Raw genomic sequence first — 17,696 nt, forward strand, 5'->3', positions numbered from 1 at the left:
TCTACCAAATTTGGTAGGTCAAACTGTCTGACCTGTAAAACACACATTCATGTTTATAATTAATAGAGAGAAAAATGCGTAACTCCTAATTCTTACTATTAACAAATAATTTTTATATGCATATCTATGTTTTAATAAAAAAAGAAAAGAATTTCTTATCCAAAAAAAAAAAACTTACATTTTGGTGAAATTTTGTACTGTTGCCTAAATGGAAAATGAAAAAAAAAATTGTCATTTTTAAAATTGGAATCTAAACAAACATCCTGAAAGGAGTAAATGTAAACTACCACCTTTTAGTTAAATATTAATATTTGTCAGATAAAAACACATTAAATAATTTATTATTCTATATACAATTTCTGCCATACTTTTGTCCATTAATAAAAGAAATATCTAATAGAAGATTAAGAATGAAACTTCTTCAGATACATCCACAATATTTTGTTGCAGTTTAGCTTGGATACAAAGTGAAGACGCATTTTGCACCTGTTCCCATTGGCTAGTTACATTCAAAACATGACACAGAATTGTAAATTTTATGCAAAAATTTCATTAATGTGACTAACTGCAAATTTGAGTAATGACTTTCTTTCACGCGCACACAAATGGGTGCACCAGTTGCCAACTGGCGATGGACTTGATCACAAAAAGTTTGGCAGTAATTCTATTGCTAAAAGTCACAAGTGAAATCTACAACTAGTTTGTTTCTTTTTTAATTATCATGCTCACAAACAGACAAACCGGCTTTCAGTCAGCATTTGGTATAAATCTATAATTTTGATACAAAATTCCCATACCAAATTATATTAATTTAACTAGCTACATTTGTGTGCAGTTGTATTCAATAATAAAAACAGATGTACTGATTCCATTTTTTTTTTTTTTTAACTCGCAATAAAGGTACAATCTTGTCATAAAACTCACAAAACATTTGTCTAATGGCTGGCATCTTGAAAAGCAGTAAAAAGTAAAGAACAAATGAATAAGTTTCACTTTTTAAGATTACAATTAAAACCTACTAAATTTCTTCAACCTTTTTTTTTTTTTTTTTTGAAAAAAATTCTAGCATGGAAATTGAAACAAAATTAGTGAATCCTTGAAAACAATTCAGAAAGTTGGGATTACAGAAAGTAAAAACACTGCAAATCCCAGATGAAATGAGAACACAATTACTCCCAATTTTCTATTTGTGTTTCTGATGAATCTGATGACTGTATCTTCATGAATATTAAAAATCCTAAACATTCTGTATTCTGTTGTATTTACTAATTTTCATCATTGAAATCTTCTTAAAGACAAATAGCTTCCAAGTGCTATTTCAAAAATATGTAATATAACTATTTTGTGAATATAATATTGTTCAACTGTTCATAGAGAGAGTGGGAGAATTCTTTGTAACATTTTTATCAGAAGAAGAAAAATCAAAATTGCGAGTTGCAAATATAATCATTTATTACATGATATATGTTCTTTAAAAACTTTAAACAGAAATAAATCAGCTTTGGCAATAATCTAGGAAACTACATATACTCTGAAAACAGAGGGTGAATAAATTTATTTTATAATTAGTAGAAAAAGATAAATACACCATTATGTACAAAATTCCTACAGAAATTCTTGTAAAAACAACCATCCTCTTAATCTAAAAAAAAGAAAAAAAGTTTCATTATATCTGAAAATGAGATCTGCTTTAATATTTCTTTGTTGAATGATAAGCAAAGTTTTTAAAATGTTCACTTTACCTTATTTTCATGCTTCTATAGCTGTTCGTAAATCTTCAACAAGACCATTTAGTTCAGATTCCAAATTCAATAATATTCCTTTAAAAGAAAAAGAAAATATTGCAGTTTTAAATAATAAATTCAGAAAAAAGAGTTGATGACAATAATTAAGAAAATATACACATGGAAAAAATACTAAAAAACTACATATATCAGGACTAGATATGTATCAATATACCTAAATCACACATTATATATATTCTTACCTGTATTAGCTTTAGAACTAGCAATAAGACTTATCATTAGAGGACTTTTATTGAAATGAATAACCTGAAAAGAAAAAAAAGTGAACAATGATATATATCAGAGAGAGAGAGAGAATAAGTGTACAAACAAGAAAATATGTAAGCAAAAATATAATTAAAAAATAAAGGTCAAAATGAAAGTTCACCAAAGAAGAAAAATGCCTAAAACAAGAAAGGCAGAAGAGATAAAACTCATCTGAAACAAAGAAACATCAAGAAGCGCTGTACAAAGAAAATCATAAATTAGTAGTAAAGTGATAAGGATGAAAATAAAAATAGAATATGAATCATGGTTACTCATTAATTTTTCATCAGGAAATGAAATTATAACATTTTCCATGAATAGTATTGAACAATTAAGCGAAAGAATGTCTCAAATGCTATAGTATCAATGTAGAAAGATGGAAAAAATTAGGCAAAATTGAGATACAATACAGATAATTTAAAAGAAAAGTGCATAATAAACAAAGATAAATCAAAATTGAAAGCATAAATTATGTATATCATAAAGGGAAAAGAACATTACAAATTAAAAATAATATTTTTACTTCATAAATATTCCCACAAGTTCTTAGGCCTCAAATGGTAAATCTCAGAAATGTGCAAAAAAAATTCTTGTTATGCGATACATTGTAAACGTTCTATCTTGTAACTGTATGGAGAAAATAATGTATATCTAGTAAGGTCCTTTTATACTTTTGTGATATATTTATAATATTTTTTTTTTTAATTTTTGATTAGCCTTTCCCCCTCCTCTTTCTGATTTGCCTATTTTTGTTATGCACTTTTCTTTAACATTATTTATACTGCAATATTCAACTTTCCAATGCTTTTAACCATCTTTCCACATTCATTTCATTACAGCATTTGGTGTGAAGATAGTATTTTTTCACTTAATTGCTTAAAACTGTTTCCAGAAAATACAATAGTTACTTTTGTAGTGCACATTAATTTCATTCCCTAATGAATAATGTGTCGATTGTCATGTTTCACATTCTATTTTACATTTTATTTCTGCCTTTACGGCTAAATTACATAATATATATATACACTTAACTATACAAAAATTTGGGAACAATGCATTCTTTTTCAACAAAACTCCGGATTATAATCCTTCATATAAAGAAACATACGACATAAGAAAAATACTTCAAATAAAAGAACCAGCAATTATTCATTAAACTGGTCTATAATAAGATAAAGCACTTCCTGTTCCCTACAGATTTCATAACAAATTACATTATAAATTTCTGATTTTCTACACATAAAATAGTTTATTTGCAAAAAATAAAAAAAATTATTATTATTATTATTATTCTATTTTGATTCTAATAATATAAATATAAATTAATGCTATTGCTCAAGACATAAACTTGATCTTTTTTACATTATATTGCTACATAATTGCAAAATAGAATACCTGTATTGTATTAAACATGCATATGATGCGATTATTTTTTCCATTCCCTAATTTGCCAGCTTGTTCTATAGCTAAGCTCACAGAAGCTAAAAAGTTGGGTTTAGATATTGGATCCTGTATATCAGGAGCATTAACTAGAAAATAAATAGTATATTTTAGCAAAAATTAATAAAAGATTATATATAATTGAATAATAAAACGAGGTGGTATTTATGTTTAAGCATGAAGTTTTCATAATTAAATTTAAAAACAAAAGAATATAAATTATTTTAAAATAACTAGTAAGTAGGTAAATGTACTAAATTTTAAAAGCTGTTTTTTTAGTAAATTTTTTAGAAAGTCCCTTAGATATAAAAAACACCTATTGAATGTATCAGCTGAGAAAAGCAGCAATTATTATTTTTTTTAATGTAGTAGAATTAAAAACTGATGGTCTTTATGAAGATACTAAAATTGTCTAACACTTCAAAATCCAAACCACTTTCTCCAAAGTTACTAACCACAAGTAATAAATAATAAATTTTGTTCTATTGCAGGATTTTTTTTTTTTTAATAATCACCTTAATGCATATATACTTGTTCATAAAATAAAAGCTTTATTTATATATCATATTAATATATAACATAAAATACATTTTTATCTAATGTTTACATAATATCTTTACAAAGAAATAATTTATTTATGTATTTATTCACTTGAATGATTCCAAAGTTATAAAGTCAAACCATTATCTTAAATTATTTTGCATTTTTCCTAAAAACAGCTCGCATTCCTTCTTGGTCCCTGCCCAGATAATATCAGTATTCTGGCAAGTTATCTAATCTTTTAAGTGAATAGCTAAGACCTAGCAACTATAATTGAATTCAATGTAGTAATCTTTATTACAGAAAAAGAATTGCACAATTTTTATAGATTATACAATCACAAATTGATTGCAACAAACAAAAAAAATGATCAATGTAAAAGCAAATTCACTACCTTTAATTATAGGAATTCCATCTCTATCTGTGATCACAATAGCTCGTAAACCATTAACTCTAAAAATACAATAAGAGATACAAATTCCAATGCATCAAATGCCTTTTTATTTATAAGCATATTAAATTTAGTAAAGATTAAATGAACATAAAAAATCATTATAGAGATATAGCTGCAAAAATTACAATAAATAGGCAAACATAAATGCAAAATAAAATAAATTATAAAGATATTCATTTTTCAAATTCTATGCCATTTTCTTTCACAACAATAAATTACTTTAAAGTTATTTTTAATTAAAAATATTATAATTAAATTATTACAACATATATAGACATTAATTTTTTCAAAGTTAAAATTAGATTAACTTATCAGAAAGAAAAAATATGCTCAAGAACCATTCACTTCAACACAAAATGCTATAAATACTAACCTTTTAATTATATCTTGCAAGAACTTCTTTGCCACCTACAAAGTAAAAAGAAAGAAAACTAAGAAGTCAATCTTCAAGAATAAATAGAGATATTAAATCTAAATCTACAATTCCAAATTAGCGCTTAAAAATATAACTACAAGATTAAAGTTAACTCATTTAACCCTTTCTAGGGCCATGGGAAGTATGCTTCCCACCAAATTTATCAATCTTTGTATGAAATTATATAGGTTGGCATAAGTTCTGACAAATTTTTTTAGTAAGTCAGAAACTTAGATGCTTCAGTTCTTAATCTCAGACAAAATGATGTGCCTTGATTTCTTACTTAATTATTAATTAACCAAATTAATTAATCAAATTAAATTTATCTAATAAGCTAAATGAATCCCTTTTCTTACTCTAATTTCAAGCCTAAAAATATTTTAACATAATATGACTAGAAAAAAATGGCCAATTCATTTTTTTAAAACAAGTTTATAATAGTAAGTATATTTTCACTTTTGATAAAAAGAGAAAATAATATGCTATAGAGCAGGAAAACATCATTCACACAAAGTAATAATACTGTTTTAAAAAATCATTACAATTTCAGGCACTTAAAATATAAATTATAAAAAAAAAGTTACTTTTTTTTTCATTTATTTATTCATAATATACATTTGCAAAATGCACATTTATCATTCCAAAAAGAACCTAAAAAATTTTCTGAAGTCAAAAGAAATGTATGTACAAGTACAAAAAATTGTTTAAATGTATACAAATGCACTATCAAATATAAATAAATTACTGTTTGGTGAATATTATGAGAATTATAAATGACTTTTTAAATGTTAGCAAGTACTAAAAAAATTAGGTTACATAACATTTTACATTACTTAGAAATTTTTGGCATTTAAATGAATTTCTTCCTAATATCTCATTAAAAAAAAAACTACTTCTCTTAGAAAAGAAAAAAAAATTTCATCATTAGTCCAAATACAATCTTGAAAAATAATAAATTAAAACTGGATTTATTTTTTTAATGAACTTTGTAACCCATTCCAATGCATTACAAAATTTATTACTACACTAATTTTTTTAAGCAAAAACAGAATATCATAATCCATTCAGAATAGATTTTAAAAAATAATCATATATTCTTATGTAAGGAAAATTAACTTTTTAAATACCATTAATTCATTTTTACAAATAAATTACAAACATGAAAATAAATTCTGTACCTCAGGATTATCTCCTCCACCATAATTTGCATTTGTCATCTGTAAGAGAAATATCAATTAAAAAAGGGATTCTAAACTCTTATATTTTTGGTTTAAAATTTAAATGGGAACCTGAAACATTTTTAACTCCTTTCAGAAAAAATTAAGAAATTATACATTTTCTCATTGCATATACATTATGCTCAAGCTAAAATCTATTCTTATATCATAAAAATATATTATAATTAATGAATAAATAAATTCATTTACAATAGACAAAATTATGTACTTCAGAAATACAGGATAGGTGAATTTCCAATTTAAAAAATTATCTCTATAAAAAACTTTCCAGTGAATAAAACAAAAGTCTAAATTCCAAAAACAGAAAGTCATACACACACAAAACTACAGATTGAAATAAATAACTTAGATGCTATATTTATTCTTTAAAAAAATAATTTTTTAAAAAACTGAATTTTTTGACAAGAAAAATAAAAACTCATAAAAACGTTAAAATTTACATAAACTCCAATATTTTGCTTTAAGATAAATGATTAAATGCAAAATTCTAATATTACCCCATATATAGATTTTTCACATGCATTTATACAATTCAATGTCCAAATGAATAAAAAGCAAAATGCAATTACAATTAAAGCGATAAATAAGTTAGTATTATTGGTTTATACATCTAAGAATTGTAACTCTCAGGGAATAGGAATATTAAAATTAGTTCTCAAAAGAAAACTCAAGAGTACAAATTTCTTTTTACCTTATGATCAATATTTTTTATTTCGTTATCTTGATACAAATGAACATCTGAATGAGAAACACTCCATTGTGAAATAGCTGCAGCTCTAGCGGCGAATCGTGCCATATTAAATTAAATGCAATTAGAATTATATTTAATTTATTGGAGAAAAAATGCTAGTTTTCGATTTCAGAATTTAACTATTTCTTTGGCAAAACTTAAACTCATACTTGCAAATTGACTCATTCTAAAACAATCTAGATATTTTTGTAAATAATATTATCTGAATAATCTAGAAAGATTGACAGCGTCTCTTAATTCAAAAATAAGAAAACAATATACTTAAAAATCGAATTACATTGAAAGCTTGAAATCACAAGATGGTAGATTCTAAAACTTGGATGGTTTCGTCAATAATAACTAATCAGAACTTCTGTTTTTATATAAATAAACGACTGTATCAACAGTCGAAAAATATAAGAATCAATTTTAAATTAAAAATTCAAATTAGCGACAACAAACACAGATTACATTTGCATCATATGATTTTCTGTCAACTGAATGTTGCCAAATGAATTTGTATTTAACTTTAAGATAACATTTGCTTAATCGAAAATGTTAGTTCTATTATAGTTTTGATTTTCTTTAGGTAACTTTTAAATAGACGAAAAGTTAGGCAGAATATGAAGGCCAGATATGCAGGCAAGAGCGTATTTTAAGGAAGTTGCCTTGCACCCATATCAGTGTTATAAGAAAACCCCCAATAAAATGCTAATTATTGATACCGTGTTGCCGAGTGAATTTCAAAGCTAAAATTTGTCTGAATGTTAGAGAGTACTTTGTTCATTTTTTGAAATATATAAAAATTTATGTTCTTTTCCTCTTTAATTTATGAATAGCGAATATAAAATAGCTTTTTAATAATCAGCTCGAGAACAGCGTTTGCATTAGCCGCCTTAATATCATAGAGGTTAAAAGATGATGAAGAACGATGCTAATGGGAAGATGCTTTTATTCTCTCTCCTCTTGCCTCTATACTTTGCAAATTACCTTACGAATATTTAAAAATTTCTTATTTTATCCGAAATATAGTTTTTTATTTCTTCGATTTTCCGGGCATTTGTGATCCGTCATCAGAATTGCGGGCACGAAGAATTTCACTTCTTTAAAAACAGAGTTAATATATAAAGCTCAATGTGTGTGTGTGTGTTGGCGCACTACAGACAAGACACTTTCATCTACAGTTACCAAATTTGGTACATGTATACCTAGGAGGTCGGGAATGTGCAAGTGGGGTCCCTTTATTTGAATTTTTCATTGGAATTTTAATTATTAATTAAAAACTAACTTTCCCGCCAAAAAAAAATCTTCATTTTTCCCACCGCCAAATGAGTAAGGCTTCAGGTTTTTTTTCCCACCTAATCAGGCTAGGCTTAAGATTTTTTGGTCGATTATTTCAAACGATTCTGTTCATTTTCTTAATGTTTGATGCATTTAAAATTAAACATTGTTAATTAATAGATCTTTCAGATTCATTCTGAAGTACTTTTGAATTAAAATAAAACAGAATAAAGGAAATTAAAAATTTCTAATCTGCGTAGCGTTACTCCAACTGGCATTGAAAAATTCACGCATTTGCGTTACCGTAACTGTCGTTGAAAATTCACGCATGCGCATTGTGTTATGATTGTTTACAACTATTTTCAAAGGAAACGGATTCGATTTAAATTATTTTTAGGTTATTTGTAGGCTTTTGCAATTAAATTGTATTTATGTTAGTTTAAGTTCATCGCTTTTTAAGTATTTTTTTTTTTATTTACCTGTTTTCGACCGATTATTTTAAACGATTCTGTTTATTTTCTTAGTGTTTGATGCATTTAAAATTAAACATTGTTAATTAATCGACCTGCTCATGATGAATTTGAAAAAATTTTGTTGACAAATTCTTATATTACATAAATTAAGAAAGATATTCTTTAGTGCCCATAAGGTTTAAATGCTCAGTGACTCGGTTTTCAGTAATCATATTACAAAAAAAAATGCTTTGTTTCAGTAAAAAATATTATTATATTAATTGCAGATTAATCGTTTCCACTTTAATTTAAAGTATAAATTCTGCGGGAGCTAACAGAAAGTTGGAGAGATACAGATTACATCATGACTGAAGGCCTTTATAATATTATGAGTGAATTGAAATTTGAAGTTTTAAAATATTTTAATGAAGAAGCTATTAAAGTAGGAATTACATAAAATAGTTAATTGTTAAAATTTTATTGAGCATTAAGATTGGCGAACCAGCTGGTCGCAAAGGCGGTTAGTATTAAATATAAAAAGGAAGCAAATTTGCAAAACAAAAAATTTTGTCGGCAGGCCGGAAGGAAAAAATATTATTTTTTTTTTTCTGTTGTTTGGAGATATAAAGAAAAAAAGACCTTCCTCTATTTCCTCCTCTAATTTCTTTAAGGTTGGAATTGGATTTAGATTTATTTAAATATAAAATATATGTTTTTGTGACTTAATTTATTAAACTACAATTATTTCATTAATAAAATATTACCAATTTCAATTTGAAGACAAAAAAATAAGTTCATATGATATGGTATATTATTACCCACAGTTTATACAGGAATGAACTAAATTTGTTGAATGCATTCAAATAACTTATTAACTATCATAAGTACGGAATTGGAAAAATAGTTGTTTTTTTCCTCCTCTTCTGCCAGTTACTTCAAGGCCAAAATTATATTATTCCAAATAATTATTTTAATGGCAAAAGAATAAATTAGATTCGTTAAAATAATGACCAGTAAAAAAAAAAAAAAAAGATGTTGATAGAATATCCTTATTTACCACACTGAAAAATAAAATTTTTAAAACTGAATAAAAAGTACTTATTTTTGAAAGCTTTCAACTCTAAGGTAACTTAATAGTTCTAAAAAATAACTCCCTCATATATGAAACATGAAGAGAGGCAAACTCAAATGTAAGAACGAATTTCTGTTTCTGAATAAATTCATTCTAGAAAAATTTCATAAATTCACATTTTCCAGTTGAAAATTTTTATTTAAAAATCATTTTAAATCATTTTTATATAAAACGTCAATACAAAATCTGAGAAATAAAGTGTTAGTCATTTTTTTAAAAAAACATAGAGTTTCCTTTTTGCCCATAAAAATTTTCATCAAAGATCCGTTTAGAATAGTAATTAATGCGTCGAATATATAAGATGTCAATAATTCTCGTTGCTATTTGGAAAGTTCTAACTTTTTGATTTTTGAGGTACAGTAAAGTCTGAAAAAAAAGTAATTCTTGGAGAAAATGTAAGATTGTGGAACGTTTAAAGCAAGATTGAAGGTTCCAGATACACTTGGTCACTTTTTTTCGGCGGCGTGGCAAAAGATGTATATCCGCCATTTGAAGGTAAAATACAGCCGATAATATTTTGTGTGCTTTTACATCTTATGCGGCATAACAACACGTCGTGCCTTCATTGTGTCTACATCTCGTTTTGTATATAATCGAATTTTTGTAGAAGTTGGCTTTTGCTGCTTTATGATCTTTACAGGGAAAAGAAGTACTGCAAATTGCAAGTAAAAATGAAAACAATACCTCTTATTGCGTGGTATCTCGATAGACAGATGATTTGAGTGCAAAAGTTTGGCGGCACTTTCGCTTTTCTTGTTAAATGTGAAAAAATTTTCCTTCGTCTATAAATTAATTTTAGTGTTAATGTTTAGTAATTAATGTTTAATCAATAAAATTATATCTGAGAGATTGAATTTGTGAAACACAATAAAGAAGTCAAGCAGCCTTCCCAGAAATTTATGTTTCCAGTTAAAACATTACTTCATATACAGAGTATTATCCTTGTTGTAAAATAAAATATTCTTCATTTAGCTTTGGAGGTAAATTTCAGAAATGTCATTTCCTTTCCTTTTTAAAATATATATTTGCTCATTAAACGATATTTTCTCTGAAATTTCCAAAAGTATATTTTATTATAATAGGTTGCCAGATTTTTTTAAAAAATATTAAAAGCAACGTAGTTATCATTTTGTTTTGGCATTCTAATATTTCTGTTGTTATGATTATTGCATACCTTTTTTTAAAAAATAAGAACAGTTTTCGTCTTCTATTCTTTCACGTAGTGTGTTTTTCATTATAAAGTATGATTTCTTTAGAATATTTTGTTGATTTTTTGAAAGCTACATATTAAAAGTATTGGGATGAATTAGAAAATATGTTACTGTTTGTTGCAGTATCCTGAAACGATCACTTTTCGGCGATTTATCTCATTAAAAGATGAGGCGCGGAAGGATGCATGTACTTCTTGAATTTACTCTATTGTGAAATGTACACATCTCTTCGTTTCATTTTTCTTCTCACCCCTATTTTGTCGAATTAAATACATCCTAACGCATGCGCAAAAGCGTGGAGAGTTTTAGAATCCGTTGGCAAACAATAAGCATTTTAAAGGGAGATCCACTTTAAGTGTTCTAAGTTGAAAATATGAGTGCGTTATGTATAATTTTAAACATTTATAATTAAATGACTATCCTTTTTATTAATTTTATTTTTTTCATCATCTAGATCATCCGCTGTTGTTGTTTGTTTTTTAAAATACGAAAAAAAAAAAATTAATTCAATTTTTAGAAAATTTAGTTTACTGCTATATTTTATTCGAAGAAGATCTCGTTGTTCATACAGCGTGAAATATTATTAAAATAATTAATGCATGAGTATTTTGGCAAGGTGGCTTGGGAAATTAATATAATGAAAGGTAATTTTTAATGCAATAATAATAATAAACCTGTAAAGTAGAAGGGTTTTTTTTCCCATATTTTATGTTTTAAAATTATTTTCTTATTCTATTATTAACATGATAATTTATGTTTCGAAGCTACACTTCTTATTGATAATTTTTTAACAATAGTCATCTTTATGAAAAAAAACTGCTTAAATAATTTATGTTTCGAAGCTACACTTCTTATTGATAATTTTTTAACAATAGTCATCTTTATGAAAAAAAACTGCTTAAACACAATTGGAATGTATAAGAGATGTCATATAGTCGATTTATTTTGAAGACTTAAAAAATACCATGTTGAAAGTAAAAAAATATTTAAATTAAAAAAATTCTCAAAAAAATATTCCGATAAAATACTTTTTAGTTAAAAACTTTGATATTAATACTTTTATTTTTATTGAAAAATGCTAATTTTATTTAATAATTAAAAAATATTACTTTGTGAACAACTCAAATTTTGAGAAGTCCTTTAGCATTTGATTTAATTGATTAACGCATATATCTTTTATTCAAATTTAATAGCAAGTTAATAATCATTCTCATTTGTTTCAGTATTTTTTTTTGTTATAAAATTTAACTAATACGAGAATTTGTTTCCAGTATTTGCACAATACATTTAATTTGTGATTGTGGTACTTCTTCTACATTTTGTGTTATTCCTCGTTGTCCGATCGTACAATTCTTATTCCCAGGCACCATACAAATAATTAATTATTGCAAAGAATTATCAATTATAATTAAATGAGATTTTAAATACTTAATTGCCGTGAAATAAATATGAAATTAATTACTATGTGTTCTTTTGAAGAAAAATTTAAAAGTTTGCATGCAAGCCCCCCCCCCCCGCCTGTGACGTCTTGCTCCTTTGTTGGAAAATTTCTGCCGCTGCCTCTGATTTCAGCATTATTCGACTAGTGAAATGTTTACATAAAAACCCTCTGATAATTACAAAGCTCCGAAAAATTATTTTGCATTTTAAAGAGACTGGGACATTCGTTGTTAACACTGTAATGTCTTGATCTAAACTGATCAAATAACGGAGCAGAATTTCCAGACAATTCTTTATTTTACAACCCTATATATACAAAAGAACAACTTGTTCTAATCTTAATTAAATAAATAGTCATTTACACCTGTAGTAGGAGACACAACAGTCAAATTCGAAGACTTTCTTGAAACTCAGTTGGTTCTCGGACTCCGAACTCGTGGGCGTAGTCCAACAGTCCCCATGCAATTCGTTTCTTCTCTTCTCCTAAAAAAACAATCTCCGCACTTTATTTCGGCGACAATCTCCGCATCTTAATTTACATTGATCATTTGAGCTCTCTTTCGGCCAATCGGGGTTCAGCAATATGCTCTTTCAGCGGCGCCAGTCGGTCGTGGGAAGGTCCTTTGTGTGATGCGCCTTTCATAACTGACTATTCTGGAACACGGAGTTATCATAGTCTTTTCACAATGAGAAACATTTAGCATCCAGATGTTTGGACACCCCTTTCTCTTTGAAGGTACTCTCAATATCTCTTGGACGAGGAATTCCCACATGTGGTCTTTCACAGTAGTCGCTAATGAACAGAGGCGAGACCACCCAGGTGAAAAGATCCACCATCTGGCTATCTCGAGGAGTTTAGTAAGTAACAGCGACGACATAGCTGGCTGTAAATGTCTTATCAGTACTGGGAAACGGGGAATGTTACAACACATTCACTACCATGGTTCAAGCCTGATATTCCAACCACTTATCTATCAGATGGCCCCTTCTTTGCAATCTCTTAACTATAGCAACGAAAAAATCATCTAATTAAATAGATGGTTCGGTACAGTTAAAAAGTAGGCGTGAATGACAGATGAGACACTTTGTAGTGAAGGTGTGAAACTCAACTGCAGGAAGATGCAGTTTCAACTGTAATAGTGAAGAGAAAGTAGCAAGTGCCATGGTATGAGTATGAGGAGCAATAGGATGGGAATTGGACCCACCATATACGACGATGTAGAGAATTATGAAAAATGTTCTGAAGTTTTATTCACTTAAAATATCTCACATTCAGCAATTACTTTCTGGTGATAATGAGGTAAAGAAAACATTTGATGTTTATTGTTCAGCTGATAGTAGATGAAGATGACCTCGGCAAGTACTGTGGAGTGATAAGGCTAATTTCCAATTGAACGGCGTTGTAAAGACATTTAACTGCCATATTTGATATGAAACAAATCTCCACATTCATTAGCAAATTACTTTGCAAGTTCCAAAAGAAACAGTGTCGTCTTCGAAATTGGCTCTAACTTCTTTGGGGGTAAAACATGGCCCCAGGGACAATGAAATATTCTGCTACTGATTCTAAATATATATTGATGTTCCAAAACTTAATCACTCCATCGCTTCAAGAAAACACAATAAAATTTTCAAGCTACATGGTACATCCCTGCCAATCGCATTACCTGACCAATCATTATTAAGACATTATTACAAATGATAGAGTGTTAACAATATCTTGGCCGTCGTTTTGGTCATTTAATCTAAACCCTTATTATTTTTGGCCAGTGGACATTTAAATAGCTGCATTTATAAAAGCACTTTCTTAAAAGATAATTTCGGAATATGTATTTTATCTCCAAACAGATCACTTTTCTATAGTAGTATGTGTTCTTAGCTCAAGGCAATTTTTAGAGCAAGGAGATGGGAAACATGGAGCTATTTCTGCAGTGATAGTGTAGTTCCATACGTGACAGCAATAAAGTTTTAACACAAATTCTTTTTATTTAAATCATTCAGTCTAATTTGTAGTTAATTTTATGTGATTGCAATTAAACGGTACTGCACGTTCAAGCCCTCTTTCGTAATTGATATTTATTCCATCTCTACATTATAGTCTATATTAAGAACCGTTAATAGGCATATTAAGTAATATATAAACTAGTAGCTCCGCAACGCCATTTCCATCTACAGCGATCAATTTTTTTTTTTTTTTTTTTTAGAGATTTAAAATTTTATATTCAGAAGAGCGTGCATACGCAATTTGTTTAAAACAGGTCAAGTAACTTTCTCTACAGACAAGTCTAACTCCTATTTAATTTGAATTACTCTATAGCTTAAAATACTGTTTTGATATTTTTATATAGAATATTGTCAGTGGCATGACAAAATGTGGAACAATATGCTTTTTAATCCTCCTCCTTTCAGATGTTATCAATGATTTAGCAAATGTTAATGGCGCAAGAAGCATAGTGTTTTTTTCATCACCTCGTAATAACTGGTTTTAAAAAGTGACATATACGCACTAATCGTCTGTCCCCTTGACCATCATTGAACATCATCCTTTTGCTCTTTTGTCGCCACACCATTAAATACGGCAAATGGGAAATTACATAATAAGAGCTTCTTAGTATGAGAGTATTTTAAACAGCAATAATAGTGTAATCTAATTGCAAAGCAGATGTTTCCGATGTAACAATTGACTGAGCGTATAGGTCTTGTGAATAAATGATTCATATTTGACATAGTTAGAAATTTAATTGAAATAGAGAACAAAGTGGCTCTTTTTCTTTTTAGCAGTTAGAAACAAATTTTTAAAAACCACCTAAAATTTCGAAATTTTATTCCGAAACATTGTAATAGATAAGGTTGGCATCAAGAAGTGCCAAACAGATCTAACAATGTCGAACTGGTGTTCTTTCAGCTCAATAGAATTCACATGTAAAGATTTTTTTTTTTCTTTTTCTTTTTTTAATTCCCAAATTGATACAAAGCATAGCACGGCTGTTGAATGATTGATCTTAATTTTTCAGCAACTTCTCTTATTGTTCCAATTCAATGAGGGGCCTTAATTAATTATTGATCTTCAAGTTTCTCTCTCTTCATAATAAAATTTCATGAAGTATTGTTCATTTTCTGTCTATTTCTTATCTAAATGAATTAGCAATATTAAATATAATTCTGCTGTTTTAAATCCTAGTTTAAACTCATGCAGCAATACTGTATGAATAAACTTTTATGCAGCTTCATTTTCTGAAATAGTGAAGGGGAAAAAATACTGAAAACCAAACTATTATTTTAAAAGAATTTAAAGAACTAATTACAAACTTTGAAAAGATATGTAACACAAATAGATTTAATTAAATTTATTTCCTAAAGCTGTTGTAAATGACTACAGGTAGGAAAAAAATCGAAATTATTTTTAAACTACCATAATAAATGTTCACCTGAAAATAAAATAAACAATATCCATACAAATGATATCAAATCCGAAATATTGTAAGAGCAAATTTCCCAATATGTTCATTGTTCGCATGTGTGATGCATTGATGCACTTTAAATTCATAATGAAGGATACACATTCTCACAATTTAGTGACTTAACATCCTCATTCTTTGACTAAGTTTTAAAATTATAAAATATTTCCACATACAGTTCTCACATCAATTAATATAATGAATAAAAATGGAGCCATCATATTTTTATGACAGCATTTTAAGTTATTCCATAACAGTTATTCGAACAGAAACAGACAGGACATTTAATTGTTGAAGCATAAATATCTGCATATTTGAGATTTAATAAACGTGTCAGAACATGCATTTAACTTCATTTCTTCAATTCAATTAGAATTATAATTTCATATGAGTTAAAGGTTGAGACATGTATAAAAAAAATTAGAATTTTTATTTTATTTTATTTACATGAATTTTTACAAACCTTTCATAGCTAAATACATTAAAAAATTGTTACATTACAAATGATGAGGGAACATACTGAAATATCAATGGAACATACACATGTATAAATTTCCTCAATGAAGAAGTCCAGCAGTTCTCATCATATCTTTGAAATGTGCTTCCAACAAACATGCACATTTATGATAATCGCTCTCTGGGGAATTGTAGCTCTTGCAGTTATCAAAGATTTGTTGCATATCAGCTAAAAATAATTTTTCAGTAACATAGTATCGTTTCATCAGTCTTTCAGATACTGTCCTTAATTCTGAAAAAAAAATTAAATTAAAAATGATGAAACAATTCTATTGCCTATTTTTTAAAGCATAATTAATTCACCTAAATACGAGCTGAAAGATAAAAAAAGACTTACATTTATAATTTTTTTAAGAGTTTTTTCATTGGAACATATATAATAATTCCACTAGTACATTTTATTTAAAAGAATAAAATTAATAAACTGTCTTCATGATTATTCATCATCATGAATGAGATAGTATTGTATATATATATCTGATAGGTAAACTAAGATTATATAATTTTAACTGGTATTCAACATCATATCTTCTAATATAATGCTGCATACAACTAATAATATGAAAAGAATGTAGCAATAGCCATTAAGAATGTATTATTTCAAAAAATATCCAAATGTGTGTGTGTGTGTGTGTGTTATTTCCAGCAGTCTAAATCTGGAATTTTTTGCAAGGGATTTTTATATATATATATATAAATCTCATTTTTGTTGAAAATATCAAAGAAAAAAAACATAAATTTGTAAAAGTGTCTCATTTACACAGAATTCCCCAAAATTAAAACGAATCTACAAAGAACACAGAGGGGATACTAATAATTAAAACATATAGAAAAATCTTTCTGAACACCTTCTAAACTTAATTAATTAGAGAATATTTAACTTGCTATCAATGATTTTACTTTAGGATCAAAGATCTTACTATTTTCTGTAACATATGTATGCATACATGTGTATATGTATGAGCAAGATAAAAATATCATGTCTCTATTGTAATTTAATCTCTTTACTAAACATTTAACAAGAAAAATAAATCTGTATATTATATATATATGTAGAGTTTTAATTAGTAGCCATTACCATTCCACTGTTATACTGAACGCATCCAATTCAATTTAGTTTTATTGTATTGTAATAGATGGTACCATGGGTTCTACTAATCGAAAGTGCTAAGTCACGTGACCATAAATTTTAATAAAGAAGCGAGCTGTTGGCATTCGCTCGAGAGAACAGAAGGAGAGAGGGCTCTTCGTGTCCGATAACGATGAGTATTTAATATGCAACAGTGTTACATAGTTTAGCTATGGGCAGACACCGTATTAGGCTTCGCTTGGTGCTAT

At 27.5% G+C, this 17,696-nt stretch overlaps 2 protein-coding genes across 5 annotated transcripts in view; both read right to left on the reverse strand.

The window, feature by feature from the left end:
* Nucleotides 1-1,537: 1,537 nt before the first annotated feature.
* On the reverse strand, nucleotides 1,538-7,522 carry LOC129964918 (ragulator complex protein LAMTOR3-like). Of its 2 annotated transcripts, none has more exons than XM_056079143.1 (8): nucleotides 7,167-7,522; nucleotides 6,079-6,117; nucleotides 4,859-4,893; nucleotides 4,426-4,484; nucleotides 3,447-3,580; nucleotides 1,988-2,051; nucleotides 1,743-1,820; nucleotides 1,538-1,642 (listed from the first exon to the last, which is right to left on the reverse strand). In XM_056079143.1, exons 2-7 carry the CDS (start codon nucleotides 6,115-6,117, stop codon nucleotides 1,750-1,752), a joined length of 402 nt encoding a protein of 133 aa, XP_055935118.1. In that variant the 5' UTR covers nucleotides 7,167-7,522; the 3' UTR covers nucleotides 1,538-1,642; nucleotides 1,743-1,749. The 2 variants fall into 2 exon arrangements, with proteins under 2 accessions (XP_055935118.1, XP_055935117.1); XM_056079142.1 differs by lacking the exon at nucleotides 7,167-7,522 and adding an exon at nucleotides 6,830-7,119.
* An 8,789-nt stretch (nucleotides 7,523-16,311) lies between these two features.
* LOC129971109 (histone acetyltransferase KAT2A-like) overlaps nucleotides 16,312-17,696 on the reverse strand; it is a 36,944-nt gene continuing 35,559 nt past the window's right edge. For all 3 annotated transcript variants that reach the window (XM_056084611.1, XM_056084594.1, XM_056084603.1), the window contains exon 18: nucleotides 16,312-16,590. In XM_056084611.1, coding sequence (XP_055940586.1) covers nucleotides 16,400-16,590 — 191 coding nt within the window. In that variant the 3' untranslated portion in view covers nucleotides 16,312-16,399. The remainder of the gene's footprint in view (nucleotides 16,591-17,696) is intronic.

The sequence above is a fragment of the Argiope bruennichi genome, chromosome 1, assembly GCF_947563725.1.
Source record: "Argiope bruennichi chromosome 1, qqArgBrue1.1, whole genome shotgun sequence".
Lineage (NCBI taxonomy): Eukaryota > Metazoa > Arthropoda > Arachnida > Araneae > Araneidae > Argiope > Argiope bruennichi.

Bases quoted from the DNA above. Each gene is read 5' to 3' on its own strand.
- LOC129964918 (XM_056079142.1), bottom strand. From the start codon at position 6,934: ATGGCACGATTCGCCGCTAGAGCTGCAGCTATTTCACAATGGAGTGTT. The intron at 4,894-6,078 runs GTACAGAATTTA...TTTACTTTGTAG, and splicing joins GTGGAGGAGATAATCCTGAG to GTGGCAAAGAAGTTCTTGCA. The intron at 1,821-1,987 runs GTAAGAATATAT...TTTCTTTTAAAG, and splicing joins TAGTTCTAAAGCTAATACAG to GAATATTATTGAATTTGGAA.